Source organism: Puma concolor, chromosome C1, assembly GCF_028749965.1.
Source record: "Puma concolor isolate L17-30 chromosome C1, mPumCon1.1.hap2, whole genome shotgun sequence".
NCBI classification, from domain to species: domain Eukaryota; kingdom Metazoa; phylum Chordata; class Mammalia; order Carnivora; family Felidae; genus Puma; species Puma concolor.
The window spans coordinates 88,309,748-88,328,126 of NC_141674.1; the positions used below are offsets into that span (position 1 = coordinate 88,309,748).

General features: G+C 33.9%; 1 protein-coding gene across 9 annotated transcripts in view; it reads right to left on the reverse strand.

Moving 5' to 3' along the window:
• Nucleotides 1-769: 769 nt before the first annotated feature.
• The window catches only part of COL11A1 (collagen type XI alpha 1 chain), a 217,187-nt gene continuing 199,577 nt past the window's right edge, over nucleotides 770-18,379 (reverse strand). For all 9 annotated transcript variants that reach the window (XM_086717705.1, XM_025933656.2, XM_086717706.1 and 6 more), the window contains 10 exons: nucleotides 14,248-14,301; nucleotides 13,254-13,361; nucleotides 12,725-12,778; nucleotides 12,587-12,622; nucleotides 12,441-12,494; nucleotides 10,416-10,665; nucleotides 7,556-7,668; nucleotides 6,086-6,154; nucleotides 3,699-3,932; nucleotides 770-2,473 (listed from right to left, as the gene is read on the reverse strand). In XM_086717705.1, the coding sequence (XP_086573831.1) occupies nucleotides 2,327-2,473; nucleotides 3,699-3,932; nucleotides 6,086-6,154; nucleotides 7,556-7,668; nucleotides 10,416-10,665; nucleotides 12,441-12,494; nucleotides 12,587-12,622; nucleotides 12,725-12,778; nucleotides 13,254-13,361; nucleotides 14,248-14,301 (1,119 nt within the window). In that variant the 3' untranslated portion in view covers nucleotides 770-2,326. The remainder of the gene's footprint in view (nucleotides 2,474-3,698; nucleotides 3,933-6,085; nucleotides 6,155-7,555; nucleotides 7,669-10,415; nucleotides 10,666-12,440; nucleotides 12,495-12,586; nucleotides 12,623-12,724; nucleotides 12,779-13,253; nucleotides 13,362-14,247; nucleotides 14,302-18,379) is intronic.

Below are 18,379 nucleotides of genomic sequence, written 5' to 3' on the forward strand. Positions count from 1 at the left end.
AGTAATGCCAAATTTCATGTGCATCCACTCATGCCAGGTTCCATCCAAGATGAATATTATTCTCCATAGTTTATCCATACTTGGGCCAAGAGTAGAATGTCATATTATATGCTTTTTCCCTTCCACTGAATTTCTTTTTGTTCAGATTAAATCAACTATAAAGGAGAGAAAAAACTCCAACGCTATGTGGAAGGCCATATCTAGATGTCAAGGCATAGAAAAGGATAGGGGATTCAGTTATTTATTCATTAATTCTACTGAGTGCCAAATTTGAGCCTGTTTAATTTAAATGGACAAATAATGCAGCTTCCCCAATGCATGTCAATATGCAAAATATTCTCTCCTATTGCCATATATTCATTAAATTGCCTGATGTATGGAGTTTCTCTTGATAAACATCATTACATATTACATATTATACACTTTGTGTATAATTTAGAGGCTGTATTTCAAACAAAAGATCTGGAAATATTTGTAGTGCTGACATTATGAACATATGTTTGAGACTTTGCAAAATGTTTAATTATGAAAAATATCTTTCTGAAATTATAAGTATAACCTACCTTAATTTTGTAAACAGAGTATTACTATGGAGTGTTTTTATTTTTGACATGTGGAGAATTTTAAACATTTGATCTCTGAAGGTTAATATTTGTTTCCAGAAGTGTAAAACTATTCTAATCTGTATGGTCAAGAAACAGAATCAAAACCTTTTCTGCAAGAGAGAGTAATTTGGAACCTATTTAAGAAAGAGAGTGACTAATCCAGGTAGACAAGACTTGAGTTTATTTATACGATTCATATCTCCCTTCTTTAAAGGACATTTACAAACTTGATTTCAAAAATAAAAGAATTTCTGAATGACAAGTGTTCACGTTTTAATTTCAATATTACAGGTATGCTCTTTTGTGATAAATTATCAGTTGAAAATGTTCCAGTGAAATCTGGTATCAATTAATTTAACACTTCATATAAGAAATAAAACATTTATTTTCAAGTCTTACATATATTACTTAAAATAGATACAAAGTTCAATTTGTAATTTTTAAATTTTATTGCTATATCAAGCTAGCTACCTGGAAGAAAATACCTTAGTGGGGGAAAAAAAAAGGTTTTGATTGTTTTAATAAGTATGACTTTTAAAACAAGCACTGTTAGTAACAATCCACCCATATGTTATTTAGGAATTAGGCAGGTCAAATAATGTATATTATTTTGAAAGAAAAGGAATAGTAATTGTTGGATAGGTGCAGGAAAATAATATTTGAAGACTATAATATGCAGCTTGGAATCAAATTCAAGAAGTTGACTGATTAGAAATTATAACAATGAACAAATTCATAAATAATTGCTTAGTTCCCATCTTTTAATATTAATCTGCATGATTGAAGCACACTGAAACAACGAGATAAGGTCGTAAAAAAATTGTACATCTGATTGTTTAATGGAGGCATTGCTTTGTTAAAATAGCTTCTTATACATATTTTCCTGTCCAAAAATATAAACTTGCTTATTTTCCATATATACAAGTATCCTGTGAAATTCTGGACTCTGAAAAGGAAAAGGTTGAGGTGTAGCACTGAATAAAGCATTAAAATGCAATGGTATTTTTGGCTGAAATTCAGCAAAGTTACTGTCAGTAGAGAAGAGTTGATCCAAGTGTGCTTCCAAGAATCTTCTAGGTTTTTGCCCCTATGAGAAATTTGTTGGCGACATCAAATAATTGAACTCTTCAACATCAATATATACAAAGGCATTTTATTTTTAATCAACGAAAGGGACTTAGAGTCATCAGAAATTTCAACTTTATTTTTTCATAATACATATATTTATTGCCATGATAGTTCTGCAATTGTCATAAAATTAGAGTCAGATGGAATTCAGAGACACGTGCAAGTTTTGGAAATGGACACATAGATAACAGTATAGAACTGTACATAAAATAATTACAATTTATTAAACATACTTTTAGCACATCCTTGATGGATGGGAATGAGCACCATATCTTTTATGAATATATATTGTTCTGTTTTTTTTTTTTCCTACAGCACCAAAGAAATCCAAATAGGAAAGGGAGAGATGAAAATTGGGAATCAAGAATAAGGCCTGTTTCCATCTCAGCCACACTATCTTATATTTTATGATTTTCGAAGCTTTTGTCGTGTGATTCTGCCCCCACAAGGACATCGGGATTTCTAATCGGTACGTATATACTCAGCAAGTTGTTTTCTATACCATCCTTATTCAAAACTTGCATGTGGCATAAAATGGCTTGGTGGCACCAAGATATTTTTTCTGTTGATTTCAGATGTTCTTTGTCCTAATCTTAGCCAAGAAAACAAACAGGACCAACTTCAAATCCAAATTTCTGATTCTGATCACCAAAGTCATTGATCATTACATCAACGATAGGTACTTGATCAATTTTCGGTGTATTGATTTCAATCACAGTTTTTTCATAGCCTTTTCTGGACTGTAAAATTAAGCAGAAAGAAAAATTTATACAATCATTTCATGCTTTTAACATATATGCTTTTTTTTTCCTTAGCCTCTGAATGGAGGCAGGAGGGTAAGAAAGAAGAGAGTAAGAAGCAGATTTGCCATTATCTATGTTGTAATTAACTCTTGTTATCACTGATGTCATGTGTAGTTTTAAATTTTGAACGTTGACAGCTGCATTTAATATTTAGCTGTTACCACTCAACTATAATATTTGGATACACTGCATAGATGAAGAGAATCTTACTGAATTGATAAATACAGTTTAACATGAAAACTGATGTTAGTATTGGGTTAGACTCCTACATAAGAATATATCCTTACCATTATAATCATACAATATGTGCATATATATACATGTGTGTGTGTGTCCATAAATATATGTCAAGGTTTCTTAAGAAAAATTTAAATACATTATAGAAATTATAGTACATAAGGTCAAAAGTCAAAGCATTTCTGCTGCTATATATTAATTTTATGAATGATTATCAGTACACTACTATTGGGAAATCCAAACACTTGCTACTTTTAATATGCTTTCTTTTCTTTAATCTGTGGGTACCATACTCACTTTGTTGAAGGCATGGACCTATTTATTTATAATTGTGACCTCTCTTTAGTCATCAGCTAAACCGAGTTTTTTTAGTGTGCTTTCTGTATCATTTTCTTAAATGGAACTCCCATTGTGTGAAAAGGATGGTTTCAGAGGATAGAAATCACAAAAATGTTAGTAACTGCCTAAGGTATAACACAGTCCCAACAGACAAGCCCTTATGGACAAAATACAGGGGTAAGTATTAGCTATGGTGTAAATGGTATAATGCTGATTCCTTTGTCATTTTAGAATCATGGATGAAGGAAGCAAATGAAATAAAGTTTTTTATTATGTTTATTTCAAGAATGACTAGATATAATAGTATTCAAATATCAGGAATAATTCCATACAAATAGCATATGATCTAAGATTACCTTCTGTTATGGCTTTTAAATATGTGCCTATATGTAAGTTTCAGAGTTTGTGTGTATGTATGTGAATATTAGTGGCTTCTAATATATCATATTTCAATATGCCAGTGTTAAGCATCAGATCTTAAAAACAACAGACATCCATTTCATGAGAGATTCCTGACTTAGGGCCAAGCTGAGATGGTTGCACACAGCCTCTCACCCTGTGAAAGAAGGCAAGTGATTATACTCACCGCACAGCCATCATATAGTGCTTTGATGAAAGGGTTGTTGTCATAGGACATCTCCTCATCATTGGATCCCAAGAACCGTAGTGCTTTGTCATAACTTCCTGATGACACATCATACCAGGCTGCTGACTGATGACAGGTGTAGGTGAAATTTTGCCGAGCAGAGGCAGTCAGCAGTTTCAGGAATGTCATTTGCACCATATTAATGGAATTTCCTTCAACATCTAAATAGGAAAGCTGGGAATAAAAGGATAAAAAGACAGACATAGGTTCTTTTACTTTTTTATGTTATAAAAGAATAAAATCACTGTCGACAGTGAACTGTGATCCCAGAAGCATGTGGATGAATCAACTGTCCCATTTTCACTTAGGGAATGAAAGTGGGCAAGGAGGGTCATAAGACCCAGGGACAGGATTTTATGAAATCACTATTGTACTCCCACCTGAGTTACTATGAGCACTACTTATCTTTGAAAAATATTCACTTTATTTCAATGCTGCGTTTTCCTAACATTAAAAATTTCCAAAAGAAAAGCTTTTGTTTCCAAAAGATCTTTCATTATGTTTGTGTATCTTTTTATTTATTTGTTTTATTTTTTTAAAGTTTATTTATTTGAGAAAGATGGAGAGCGCACATGCATGAGCGGGAGAGGGCCAGAGAGAGAGGGAGAGAGAGAATCCTAAGCGGGCTCTGCACTGTCAGTACAGAACCTGAAACAGGGCTCCAAGCATGAACCTGTGAGATCATGACCTGAGGTGAGATCAAGAGTCAGAGGCTTAACTGACACCCAGTCGCCCCTGTGTTTATTTTTAAATTATAGAATTGCAAAATAGTGAAACAATTAGAACTGAGGAATCTCAGTGCAATGGAAAGTTACCTATTTTTGTGTTTTTATTTCACCTACTCCTTTAAAAATTTCATAGTATAGCCACTAGACCCAAAGTTTTAAACATGTTTCTGCATTTTTTGACGCCATAGTTTTCTAAGATGTTTGGTCTTCTATTTCCAGCACAGATCTGCCTGTTTGATCATTCTTAGACAAGGTACTTATTCATCACTGTGTCACCAGCACCGAGCATAATGCCCAAGACAACGCAAAAGAATATATGGTGAGTCAGTAAATACTTATTTTACATTTAGGGCAGGAAAGTAGTTTTAACTACAAATTATTAAAATCCTTTATTAAATTCATAAATGGTTTTATTGGGTAAAATTGAAAGACTGGCGTCAGCTGAACATAGATATTTTTTAAAAATTGAGTAGGAAATTTACCTAGGCTATGGATTAATGTAAAGGTAATTATCTATGGCTTGCTTCTTTTGTTGAATTTACTTAATCCTTACTGATTAACAGCTCAGATAATGAGAAGACTTGTTTAGTTGAAGGAAAAAAAAAAAAAAACTTGGGAAATGAACAGTAAGGTAAACAAACCAAAACAACAAAAAATAACACCACACACACAGTTCTGTGTTATGTATTTTTAAATTCTACACAGGTAAGAGTGTCACATGGATATTTAATATGTAACTTGAAGACTAAACTGAAAAATTATGTTAAGTGGAAAACTTCACTAAAGTTGTCAATTAACGTGTAGGTTTTGCATAAGATGAATAACCATAAAATAGTCATCAATAGAAAATAATAGCTTCTTAAAGAACATTAAACAGTTGCATAATTATTGGGATAAGTGAAAAAGTTTCACTTAAATACATTTATTACTATTTTGAATACACATGTATTTGTAAACAGCTTTTATAATATAAATTTAGTTTTGGCATCTAATCTTAAAATACCTGTAAAAATTATTAATAGTGAACTGGTAATGGTATGAAAATATCTAAGTAAACTTGTGCAATAATCCAAATAAAAGGTCAGGTCAGTCAGTGAACTTTATTTCTAAATGTAACGATCAGAAGAAAAAAAAAAAACATTTCGCCTTCCAAAAGTTTTTACTGAAATAGAGAATAAAAAATAAATTAGGTTTCAAACAGAAAAAAAGATATAGAGTCTGAGACACTAAACACATATTACATTCTCTATACCTGATATTTCTAACATAATTCATTTTTATGATGTCTATCAGGTACTTAATGAAATGCATACTTTATCTGATCATATTTATTGAATTTAGCATATTTCCATGTATTTTGATAGAAAACATTTAGAAAAATTCTCTAAAATACAACTGTGGTCTAAGAAATATAGAAGGAGCAAACCAGAGAACACATGGAATCCTAAAATAGTATAACTCAGTATAGTTATACTATACTATACTATACCTAAAATAGTATAACTCAACTGACTTTCACAGTCAGGGTCGAAGATATATAATTTGAGCTTCATTTGTGAAGTTTAAGATAAACCATTTCATGTTGAGGTAATAACATACCAGTTTTCCTCTCTTAAATTCACTAAACCAGCTTCCTGGTTTCTCCTTTGGCCACGATGATATTCTTACCTGTTGTAAAGGAACAGGAAAATTAGAAAGTAGGTAAAAATTATGAACAGTATTGTTTATATATGCATCAGTAATTTTCTGTAAGACTAAGATGCCAAAGAAGTTTAAAATGGTCTATCCTGAATTACAGAAAATGAGATAAACAGCAAAATTTGAGATATATCCTGTGACTTCCCACTTAGTGCTAAGATTAGTCATTTTCTTCCTGTTTTCTTTAATTGCTCAAAAAGAAGAAGCGGGGGGGTGGGAGAACAACCTGCTGATGGCATACTAAGGGCTGTAGGGGACAAAGGTGGAACTCAGAAGCAACCCCCTGTAAAGGAACCCCTCACAATACCAGTCGAAATCAGTCATCAAGACAGATCCCATCAGTATTTCATAGCCAAGGGAAGCATCCTGAAAGTATTCAGCCAGTAACTAAGGGTGGCATGGAAAAGTCATTGCAGGAAGGAAGCGTAATCATCTCCTGCTGGGAAGAATGTTTAGAACCCTTTATAGATCTGCATTTATTGTTTTGCTTTGCAAGATCAGCAAAATGTAACAGTATATAAGGCTTCACTACAGGGAATTTGAGTTATCAGTGTAAAGAGAGGCATTTCCACGTTCCCTTATTTCTTTGGCAGCTACAGGAACTTTTATTATGCTTTGCTGCCAAGTTTGGATGGGAAACAGAAGTTGCTTTGTCTCCTGCTCCTACTACCCAACCTTTACTGGAGAACTTAACTTCCCTCCTAAAGAGATTAGCCACACTTAAAGCTACTTGTCTTGCCCTAAGGAGGTTCTGTGCCTCTGTATGCCCACACCATTTACTAAGAATGTGATTTATTAAAAGAATACAAATAAAGGCAACATTTACCACCAGAAACTGTTTGAAGAATACAATTATGCTAGTGAAAAACCTTTCCCTATATTAGTAATTTGCCTTTAGCTCAAATATATTGATACTGCTAGGTGAAAATCAAGAAATCTGTTTGAAGAGACAAAACATTTAAAAAGTATGCAAATGTAGACAATATTCTTATGTAAACGATTATAAATTGTGTAGTCTGAACATCATATACAGCTGTGAGTTCTGTCGTGTCATTGGAATGAAGAGTACTATACATGCACTAAAATTTAAGCATCAGCTGTGCTGTGTCATGGAAAACCATAGAATTTTTAGAGCACAAGCAGGTGCATAAAGAATACATCTGGGTAAAAAAATAAAGGAGAGAAGTATTTGTTAACTCTGTGCATCACTTTGGTGTCTTATTCATGTTTATGCAAATGAAATGCTCTAATTACCCTGTAAGAAAAGCAGATAAATGAAAATATGACAGTATAATTTTCCTGTTTAGTTCAATATTGCAAAAACATGGCAGGAACTGTCAACAATCACCACCAAAACAGACTGGTACTTACTCCCTCAGATTTTTTGTCTGGATAAATGCAAGTCTCGCCACCAGACGTGAAATTACAGTAAACTTTGAAGGAATCTCCTGAGCAACCTTGGTTGGGATCAATCCAGTATTCACCTAGAAGTAGGAAAAAATATGTCATGTTAAAATACATTTAAATAAAAAATTGATTGCATGGTATACACATTTTATTAGAAGAATAAAGAAAAATTAATATTGATGGATCTTTTCCTACAAGAATCCCTTTTATGTTTTTGGTCAAATTGGGATAGGAGTTCAGAGAGTTAAAGAGTGACCCTTTGTCTTGTCTGCATCAAAGCTTTGCCCATGTACTTCTCCTGGAACAGTCTGTTATTTCTAGCCTGCCTGTTACTTTTAGGTTTCAGCTTAAATGTCACCTCCTCAAATATTAACATTTAATTATCCACTATCATAAATTACATGCATTTGGAATCAGAGAAACTTAACCCTAAATCCTATATGTATTATTTACTACTTTAGTAATCTGAGTATAATAATTATATTTTTCCTTGGTTTATTCATGTAACAATGGAGACGGTGGAATCTACTTAGCCTTAAGAATCATTTCTTGCATTACTTTAAAAAAATTTTTTGGGGGTGCCTAGGTGGTTCAGTCAGTTGAGCGTCTGACTTCGGCTTAGGTCATGATCTCATGGTTCTTGGATTTGAGCCCCTCATTGGGCTCTGTGCTGACAGCTCAGAGCCTGCTTCAGATTCTGTCTGCCTCTTTAAGCTTCTCCCCTGCTTGCACTCTGTCTCTCTGTTTCTATCTCAAAAATAATAAACACAGAATCCAAAGCAGGTTCCAGGATCTGAGCTGTCAGCACAGAGCCTGACATAGGGCTCAAACTCATGAACTGCGAGATCATGACCTGAGCTGAAGTCAGACGCTTAACTGACTGAGTCACCCAGGTGCCCCTATAATTTTGAATTCTGTGGTAAGCATTTTTTCTCTTGATTTATTCGGTTAATATTGTCATTAAATTTCCTTCAGATAACATAATAATAGCTTAATTACTAAGATACGTCTGTTCAGTAAATTCAGTACACTATGGAAACCATGTCCAGTTTACCTCTAAATTTATTCATCTCCTATTTTTACTGTCAAATCCCTAAATCAAGTCACCATTAATTTCTTTCCTAGATTAAACCAACAGCTCTTTAACTAGCTTCCTTTGATTTCACCTTGCTTCCTTCCAAATTACTTCAAGTCATTTTTCACTTTCCTCACTATTTTTTAGCCATAGAGACCTTTCAGTTCCTTGAAGGCACCAAGATCTTGTCCTCTTTAAACCTATCAAATGACCCATATCCTCTGCCTGAAATACCCTTTTGATTCTTTGCATGACTGGCTACCTCTTTAAGGTTTCAGCCGAAATGTCACCTCCTCAAATATTAACATCCTTTACACAAAATGGATCATCCTTACCTTATCTAAATACTCATTTTTTCCCACAGTATCTGTCATAATATGCTATTGTTAATACTTCCACTTTTCCTGTCTCCTTCATTTGATAATAGTAGCTCAAGGGCATTATTTCTTCTGTGTGTCTACAAATCTCTGCCTGAAGAACAGTGCCTGGCACTGCTAAGTCAGTTAATTAATATTTAATGGCAATTAATTAACCCATTAAGGAATTAATAACGCTGGTCATTATATGGAAACCATGGGGAGCTGTGGTCCACAATGAGCTTTCCATTCCCAAATTCACAAAAATTTTTCTTGACTGCTCAGGTTCTAATTAATCATATTTGTTTTATTTGTGTTGTAATCTTTTACATTTGAACTTCAATTATGTATGATTGTCTCAGCAAGAGCAGAAGTCTGAGTCATTCTCTTTAAAATTACTGAATTACTATTGAACTAAACATATCTTTTCCAAATAAACATATTATAAATTTGAAAACCTTGGACATTAGTTTGAATGGAGTCCTTAATAGCTACCTGTGTTTTAGTTTTAACAGGCTATGCTTGATTAAGATAGGAAGATTTTATGACATTTTCCTTTATGGTGGTGGCTGTTTCTGAATCACATTAAACTTTTCTCTCTGTACTGACTTATTTATATCTCAGTTATAACATTCTTATATGATTGATAGTGCAAAATAATATTTCCCCAAGAGTAAAAAGAGTGAAAAAATATTTCCATATAAAGTGGGAGATTTAAGATCACATAAATATCTGCCCCTTGTTAGTTTAGTAATTGTGTGAGTTTATTAACTAATTCATGATACTTGAAACTGTTTCCTTCTCAGGAAGGGTATGATAAGGTTTATGTTAAACAATAGGTATAATAAATTATCCTGATTATTATTACAAATGAATTGCTCACAGTTCTGATTATTTGTGGATCAATGACATAAGTTTTTGCCCCAAGCTACTATGCTAAGTCTTAAATATTCTGTTCACCAAATTATTATTAAACTGATAGGTAAAATATGATTCAGTTATGCTATAAATCATGTTAACTTCATATCAAGGTAAAATAAGTTCGGTTACAGGATATAAATATATACTAATGTGTACACATGTGTGCACACATAAAACCCATTCTATGATACTTATTACGGGGAAAAAATGAATTTGTGTTCTATAATTGTCCCAAAATGATCTTGTCATAATTTAACGAAACCTTATGTAAGCAGGTAAGGATTTTCTGAAGCAGTTCTTGAATTACACAGTATAAAGGACTTTTTCTGTTTACAAGACTGGAATTAATAATCATTTACTTTAGTTTATTTAGAGTCTATATCAAACATTTAACTAGAAGTAATGGGCTGACCATGCACCTTCATAACTTAGAGGCTCAGTCCCTTTGCTGTGACATGTATTATTAACATACCATCTGGGAAGTCAGGATGGCTGAGTTGCAGGTCTTTGCATGTTCGAGCTGGGTTAGTCTGCGTACCCATGGGAAACTTCATATGTTCGATGTCTTGTTTCAGGGAGTTGAGGGAACCAAATATTTCCTCCATTCCATCTGAGTAGTCAAGAATATTATCACCTGCATCTGCTTGCATGTTTTCGGCATGTCTTCTTGTTTTTTTGGGTGACAAGATTGGTAAAGGCTGAATGACTTCTCCAGGTGGGCCCTGTGAAAGAGATAATGTGCATGTAACTGCTTCCTAAGGTAAAATATTCTGCATAATTATTACTGATGAGGTCATTATTAGAAATTATAGTTGGTTTAGCTTTTCAATGTTTTCCCTACTTTCAATATTTTCTCTAATTGTTACTACATATACATACACATGTTATAAATATTTATATAGAAACTGTGTTAAGTTCTTTTAAAAAGAATCTAGTGGAGATACTGAGGCAGACACACAAATCAGATGATTTCTGGAACTTCTTTTCTTTTTCCTTCCCTTCCCTTTCCCTTTCCTTTCTTCCTAGAGAGACAGAGACAGCAGAAACAGGGGAGAAGCAGAAGGAGAGGGAGAGACAGGATCTCAAGCAGTCAGGATCACTGTGCAGATCCTGACACAGAGCTCGAAGTCATGAACCGTTAAATCATGACCTAAGTCACATGCTTAAGTGACTGAGCTGCCTAAGCGCCCCTGGACCTTTCTCTATATAAGTAGTGTAACCCAGTTTTGTGTGGATATATTGTATGTAACTTTCTTATTTATTAATTAGTCCTTATTTACATGTCCTGTCTCCACAACTAGATTTTAGTCTTTGAAGATTAAAATACCATTTTAAGGTCTTAACCTACCTAATGAGTTGTCTATTGTGCTTGATAATAATTTATATTATGAAACATTAAACTTCTAAAAATACACATTAATTTGCTTCAAATATAACTTAAAACTGTATAAATTAAAAAAAAAATAAATGCAGACAGATTTGAATTTGCATATGTGTAAAAGTAGAACTATACCAAATAGTTAAATCCATGTTGTTATGATTGTGTCCCACAAAATTCATAGGTAGAAGCTATCAGCCTCAGTACTTAGAATAAGATCTTATTTTGAAATGGGGTCACTGTAGATATAATTAGTTAAGTAAATGTAAGGGCATTGGGGGGGGGTATCCACCAATGGGAAACCATCCAATATGACTGGTGTCCCTGTAAAAGGAGGAAATTTGGGTGCAGAGACACACATAGATAGAATTTGAAGGGAAAAGATAGGAGAAGACAGCTATCTATGAGCCAAGGACAGGGCCATGGAACAGACCTTCCTCCACAGCCCTCAGAAGGACCTAATTCTGCCCACACTCTGATCTAGGATTTGTGGCCTCTAGAATTTGTTAGAGAATACATTTCTATTATTTAAGCCCCCTATTTGTGGTGCCTCTCATGGCAGCCCTAGCAAACTAATACACATGTAGTTTGGAAACAAACTCAAGAGAGGAGACTAATGTTTTTTCACATGGATCTATCACTTAGTAGTTATATGGAGCCTGGAAAATGTCAGCATTAATAAATGTTAGAAATTATTATTGCTTTTATGATCATTATATACAGTAGGGAAAAAAATGCAAAATATCTGAACTTTTGTCTTTGTTCCTAGTGTGGTCAGATACACACACACACACACACATATGTATGTATGTATATGTATGTATGTATTTTTATGGCCTAGGGTCAGTTGCTTTCATAAAAACATGACATTAAAAAGTACATAATTTTTGTGAAAAATAAATACAAACAAGATTATCATAATATACAGTTAATGCATCAATTAAAAGACACGCCTTGGCATGTGGATCTGATTATGTAATTAATGGAGTTGCTGTTTCCTAGAAAAATCACCACTTTGACAGAATGTCTTTTTTTGTCCTTCTTACAAATTTGGAGAAATCACCGGCAGTCTTAGGATGTGAACAGACCTAAACATCACTTTTGTTCCCATGCACTTACCGGGGGCCCAGGAGGCCCTGGAAGACCACTGTCGCCCTTCTGGCCAGCAGGTCCCTGTTAGGTACAAAAGGAACAAGATAAACAGAGAACAAGGCATTTGACTAGGCTTCACTGAACAATCAAAGTCCAAAGGGAGAAGTACTTACGGTAGAGCCTTTGGTACCCTTTGGACCTTGAGGACCCTAGACAAAATGCAAAGGCAAAAGTACAGATAAAAATCTTGGAGAAATCATGACTCTTTTGGTGTAAGTTTCCTTTACAAAATTCTTTTGTCTCGCACTTACCGGTAAGCCTGGAGGACCAGGGGGACCTATGGGACCAGCAGGACCTGGAATCCCCTGTAAAGAGAATCATCCAAATTAGAGTTTTCCTCAGCTATGCTACTCTCTATATTGCAGGACAACATACACTGAAAACTTAGATTATGCAAAAGTATATAAGAATAACCTGATTTTCCATTGTGAACCTAAGAAATAACTTTTGTAAGATATTCTGTATTTTTTTCCCGTTTGCTTCAATGTCTCTATATTTAGACTTATGTAGCCTTCAGAATAATGATTTGTATGTTTTGGGGATTCAATAAATTGCTGTGTAATTAACTATTGAACTGTAATCTTTATGATTTCCAACTTGACATATTTTTAAATTATTACTTTAAGGTTAAATAAATTTCTTTTTGAAAACATCATTGACTTAAAGAGGTTAAAGATGCTCTAAATCACCCTGCTGGTCACGTTTAATGGAATGTGCACAGGTGTGTGTGCGTGTGTGTGTTTGTAAAGGAGCAGGAGAATAATTTGTATCTTTACTCACTCCATCCCCCTTTGCTCCTGGAGATCCTTGAGTTCCAGGGAGTCCTCTGTCACCCTTTTCACCTTGTTCTCCTGGAGGACCAATCAGGCCAATTAAACCAGGATGTCCCTTTAGAAGGCAGAGAAAAGAAATTTGACCATATGTAAATTACAACCATATATTAAATTATAGTCATAAAATAATTGCACACTAATTTTATGGAACATAAAAGTAAAAAAAAAAGATAAAAACTTTAACCCTTTCTGAATGATATATAGGATTAAGAACCTCTTTCCTCTTACCTAACAGGATCGTTTACGCTTACATTAAGTGAATCTTTTGTTTATAGAGAGAAGTATTAGGGAACAAAATGCTTTCTAAAAGAATCATCTTCAGTGTTTCATTTACTGAAAAGTAATTCCCTAAAAGACCAGTAATGACCATATTGATCAAATAAACTGAAAATTCATTATTTTAATAAGCATGATATTTTATATGATATGATTTCTATCCTTCAGAGACTGTGGTCTTTAAGAGACATTTGGAGATTTAAAAATGACCCAAAAAAACATTAACGCCATTATAAAAAGGCTTATTTTCCATAATTATTTGGTGCAACTCCGTGTACTTTCTGGAAGATCAAATTACTATTTCAAAAGTATACTAGTTTAAATTTGTTATTTTCATGTTTAAAAACATAAAATGGGCATTTTGTTATTCCATCTGTTTATTTTCTGAAGAGTTATTTTAGTATAACCATATGCTTTCTCCATATGGCTCCTACAAGGGGACATTGAGAAAATATAACAATGGATTTGAATACATTTTTCACTATGACTTTGTATCTTTTCTCTTCTCTAAATTCATCTGGGAAGCAGAGGATTGGAAGCTTTTGCCTTGGTTAAAAGGACAAAGATATTCTTTGAAATTTCCTTTTGAATGATTCTAATCTGCAAAATTATTGTCTCTGCTATTAGCATATCAAAATTGTAATAACATGTGCTTTTATTCTCACCTTCTCACCCTTGGAACCGGGGTCACCTTTGAGACCAGGTAAGCCAGGAGGTCCCTAAATAATGAGAAATAATAAACATACATAACGTAGGCATGAATTAGAGAATCATATTACTATGCATAGGGCAAGTTTGGTTTTGGTAATATGACAGAGTTCAAAAATAATTAGTAATGCTTAAGGTTTATTTATCAGAATTCTAAATAATTTTGTTTAAAATTCCATGGCTTGATATTTAACTTAACATTGGTTACATAAATATGCAGTTAGAAATAAGACTTGGTTTACACGGACTTACAACAGAAAAAGAATAAATTTTTAAACACACTAATTTTAGAAGAAGGGATTTCCAAAGTACACATCGATTCAATAAAATATTTTGGTGCTAAGCTCAAATAAATTACAATATTTCCTAGAAACTTAAAAAAAAACTCAATAAATTTTTGACAGTCAAATGACATTTGATAACCACTTTTCCTAAGCAAACTCCTAAGATAGTATTTTTAACTATAATTCCTGAAAAATCTTTTCAAAAATATTTTTAATGTTGATTTATTTTGTGAGAGAGAGAGAGAGAAAGAGCAGGCACGCGCGCACAAATAGGGGAGGGGCAGAGAGCGAGGGAGACACAGAATCCAAAGTAGGCACAGCCCAAGGCGGGGCTTGACTCATGAACCAGAAGATCATGACCTGAGCTGAAGCCGGATGCTTAACCGACTGAGCCACCCAGGCACCCCAATTAAATTTACAAATCATTTAAATAAAAGACTCTGGGATGCCTAAGTGGCTCAGTTGGTTAAGTATTCAACTTCGGCTCAGGTCATGATCTCATGGTTCATGGGTTTGAGCCCTGCAGCAGGCTCTGTGCTGAGAGCTCAGAGCCTGGATCCTGCTTCAGATTCTTTGTCTCCCTCTTTCTCTGCTCCTCCCCTGCTCCTGCTCTGTCTCTCTGTCTCTGAAAAATAAATAAACATTTTTTAAAAAGTGATTTGTAAATTTAATAATAAGGTAAATAATTTTTCTCATATAATTATCTCTATCCTAATAATGTTTATGGTCCAAGGATAAGGTACTTATCTATTTTGCTAAATTGTATTTTTATGAAAATTATGGCATGACCTCAACAACTAACCCTGACCCTACCCATGGAAATATTCATATTGATTACTTAACAAACTTAAAATTTTTTTTTAATGTTTGTTTATTTTTGAGAGAGAAACACAGTGCGAGCAGGGAAGGGGCAGAGAGAGAGAGAGGGAAACAGAATCCAAAGCAGGCTCCAGGCTCTGAGCTCTCAGCATAGAGCCCCATGTGGGGCTCGAACTCAGGAACCACGAGATCATGACCTGAGCTGAAGTTGGACACTTAAGAGCCACCCAGGCGCCCCACAAACGTTTTAATACAAAAGTCAGGGTACTCTATATTGAGGACAACACAAAATATCCTTGTCCTGAAATTAATGACAAATGAAATGATGCAGGCAAGAGATTCTATCAGAAGAAGTGTAACTGACACTAAAAGATGGTTAGTATGTGATTGATGAAATCAGAGCCAAGATAATGTTACAAAATGTAGGTCACAACTTCCTGCAACAGAAAGGCATTGGTGGGGGAGAGGGGGGAAGCAAAATATTCATACAGTTTCTCTATAAATAGAATTATTCATATTGGACTGAATTTTAGAATTATAATTTTAATAATGATTTAACAAAGTACTTAGAAAGCAAACTGTTTTAACTTGTAACAAGCTATGCCAGGAGTGTTCACAATTGTATCTTCTTCAAGCCTACCATGAGTGATTTTTTTCCTTTCTCTACAGACACTGCTTTGGTGTGAAAAAAAAAAAAAATGTAAGTGCCAGTCTATAATTTTTGTGAATTTAAAGTATTAAAAGCGATGGATCTGATCCAAGTAGTATGATGTAATATAAAAAGTATGGGCTCAGAATAGGATAGACTTGGGATAGAAGCCAGCCTCTCTTATTAGCAATTTAAATTAGCTAACGAAAGAGAGCTTCAGTTTTCTCATCTATAGATTGAGGATTATAATTCCTGTCTCACGAGATCAAGTAGATGAGCCTTTTCCATTCCTTAGTTTCTCACATCTATATCTTAAACTGAAATCCTGATCATCAGGAGAAAGTAAGGATAGCTTCGGTATCAATTAGTACTATGTAACAATAGTATTTGGGGCTACTTAAATATATTTAATTTGCTTTAATTCATGAACGAATCTGAAATTCTGTAAGTATTGATATAAAAGTGGGAAATTTCTCTACATCATTCCATTAACAATAGATAAAAATCATTTTCATATAAGATATGTGCTATTTTAAATGTGAATGTGTCTAATAATACTCTTCAAAGAGAAAATTATTAATCCTCAGACATAAATTTAAATCAGTTCAGTTTAGAATCTATTTTGTATAAAAATAACCATGCCACTTTGTTAAATCTCTGACAGACAAATGTAGATCACAAAGAAATTATATTCAAGTATATTCTAAGGTTGGGTTTGAAAACCTAACTTTCACCTCAGTCACTAACACCCTATCATAGTGGATATCAAAGTGTGACCTCAGACCAGCATCATTAGCATCATCTGTGAACTTATGAGTAAAGCCAATTCTTAGGCCTCATCCAGACCAGCTAAATCTGAAATGCTGGAGTGAAGAGACCAGCAGTCTGTTTCATAGGTTTGATACTCATTAAGGTTTGAGAGACTTGGCTCCGTGGCATTAGGTCCCAAATTGAGTTAAATCAATATGCAAATCAGAACAGCATAAAAAAATCTCATTTATGTTAAAATAAAAGCAATACCTATTTAGTTCTACTAGTTTAATATTTTTTAAAGTAAGGTAATATATTTCATATCTACTATTTTCTGATCTTATCAGAAATGCATGATGAATCATCAGTAGGGAAAATAATGTTGCCCAATAGCACATTTTAAAAGGAATAATATAAATGAGTAATGGAAACTCTCAGAATTTCTTGAGACCATGCTATCATCAGGATAAATGCCGAAGACTCTATATGTTAGAAAAAAGTGGCATAAAAAGTATGAAAAAAAATAGTTCTGATAAAAATGTAACTGCATCAAAGAACCATATACTCATACCAGTAGCAGAAACCCTTTAAGAATACTGGTTAAAACTGACGTATGTCAATTAAAGTAAAAACATTCTCTAGATTGAAAATATAAAACTCTGCAGTGGCCAGATTTTTTTCTTTCTTCACTTCTCATTTTACATTCAAACTGTTTTAGGCATGTGATACACTTTACAGAAATTTTGCTTTAAGTGGGAGAACTGACAGATTTTGCATGCTGAATATCAATATTCTTATTTTTCTTCTTTCCAAGATTCTGTTTAAGTTAGTTAACATATAGTGTAGTATTGGTCTCAGGAGTAAAATTTAGTGATTCATCACTTGAATACAACACCCAGTACTAATCATAACAAGTGACTTCCTTAAAATGCTTCCCACCCGTTTAGCCCATCCCACCACCCTCCTCCCCTCTAGCAACCCTCAGTTTGATCTCTAGAGTCTCTTACAGTTTGCTTTCCTCTCTGTTTTTATCTTATTTTTCCTTCCCTTCCCCTAGGTTCATCTGTTTTGCTTCTTAAGTTTCACATATGAATGAAATCATGACATTCGTCTTTCTCTGACTGATATCACTTAGCACAATACACTCTAGTTCCATCCACATCATTACAAATGGCAAGATTTCATTCTTTTTGATGGCTGAGTAATATTCCATTGTATGTATGTATGTATGTGTGTGTGTATGCACACATACATACAAACATACATACTAGTTCTTCTTTGTCCATTTATCAGTCAATGGACATTCAGGCTCTTTCCATAATTTGGCTATCATTAATAGTGCTGCTCTAAACATTGGGGCACATGTGCCCCTTCAAATTACCATTTTTGTATCCTTTGGATAAATACCTAGTAATGCAATTTCTGGATCATAGGGTGGTTCTATCTTCAACTTTCTGAGGGCCTCCACACTGTTTTCGAGAGTGGCTATACCAGTTTGAATTCCCACCAGCAGTGCAAGAGGTTTCCCCTTTCTCTACAATAGACATCAATATTCTGATCACTGCTTCATTCAGAGTCTCAAGTCTA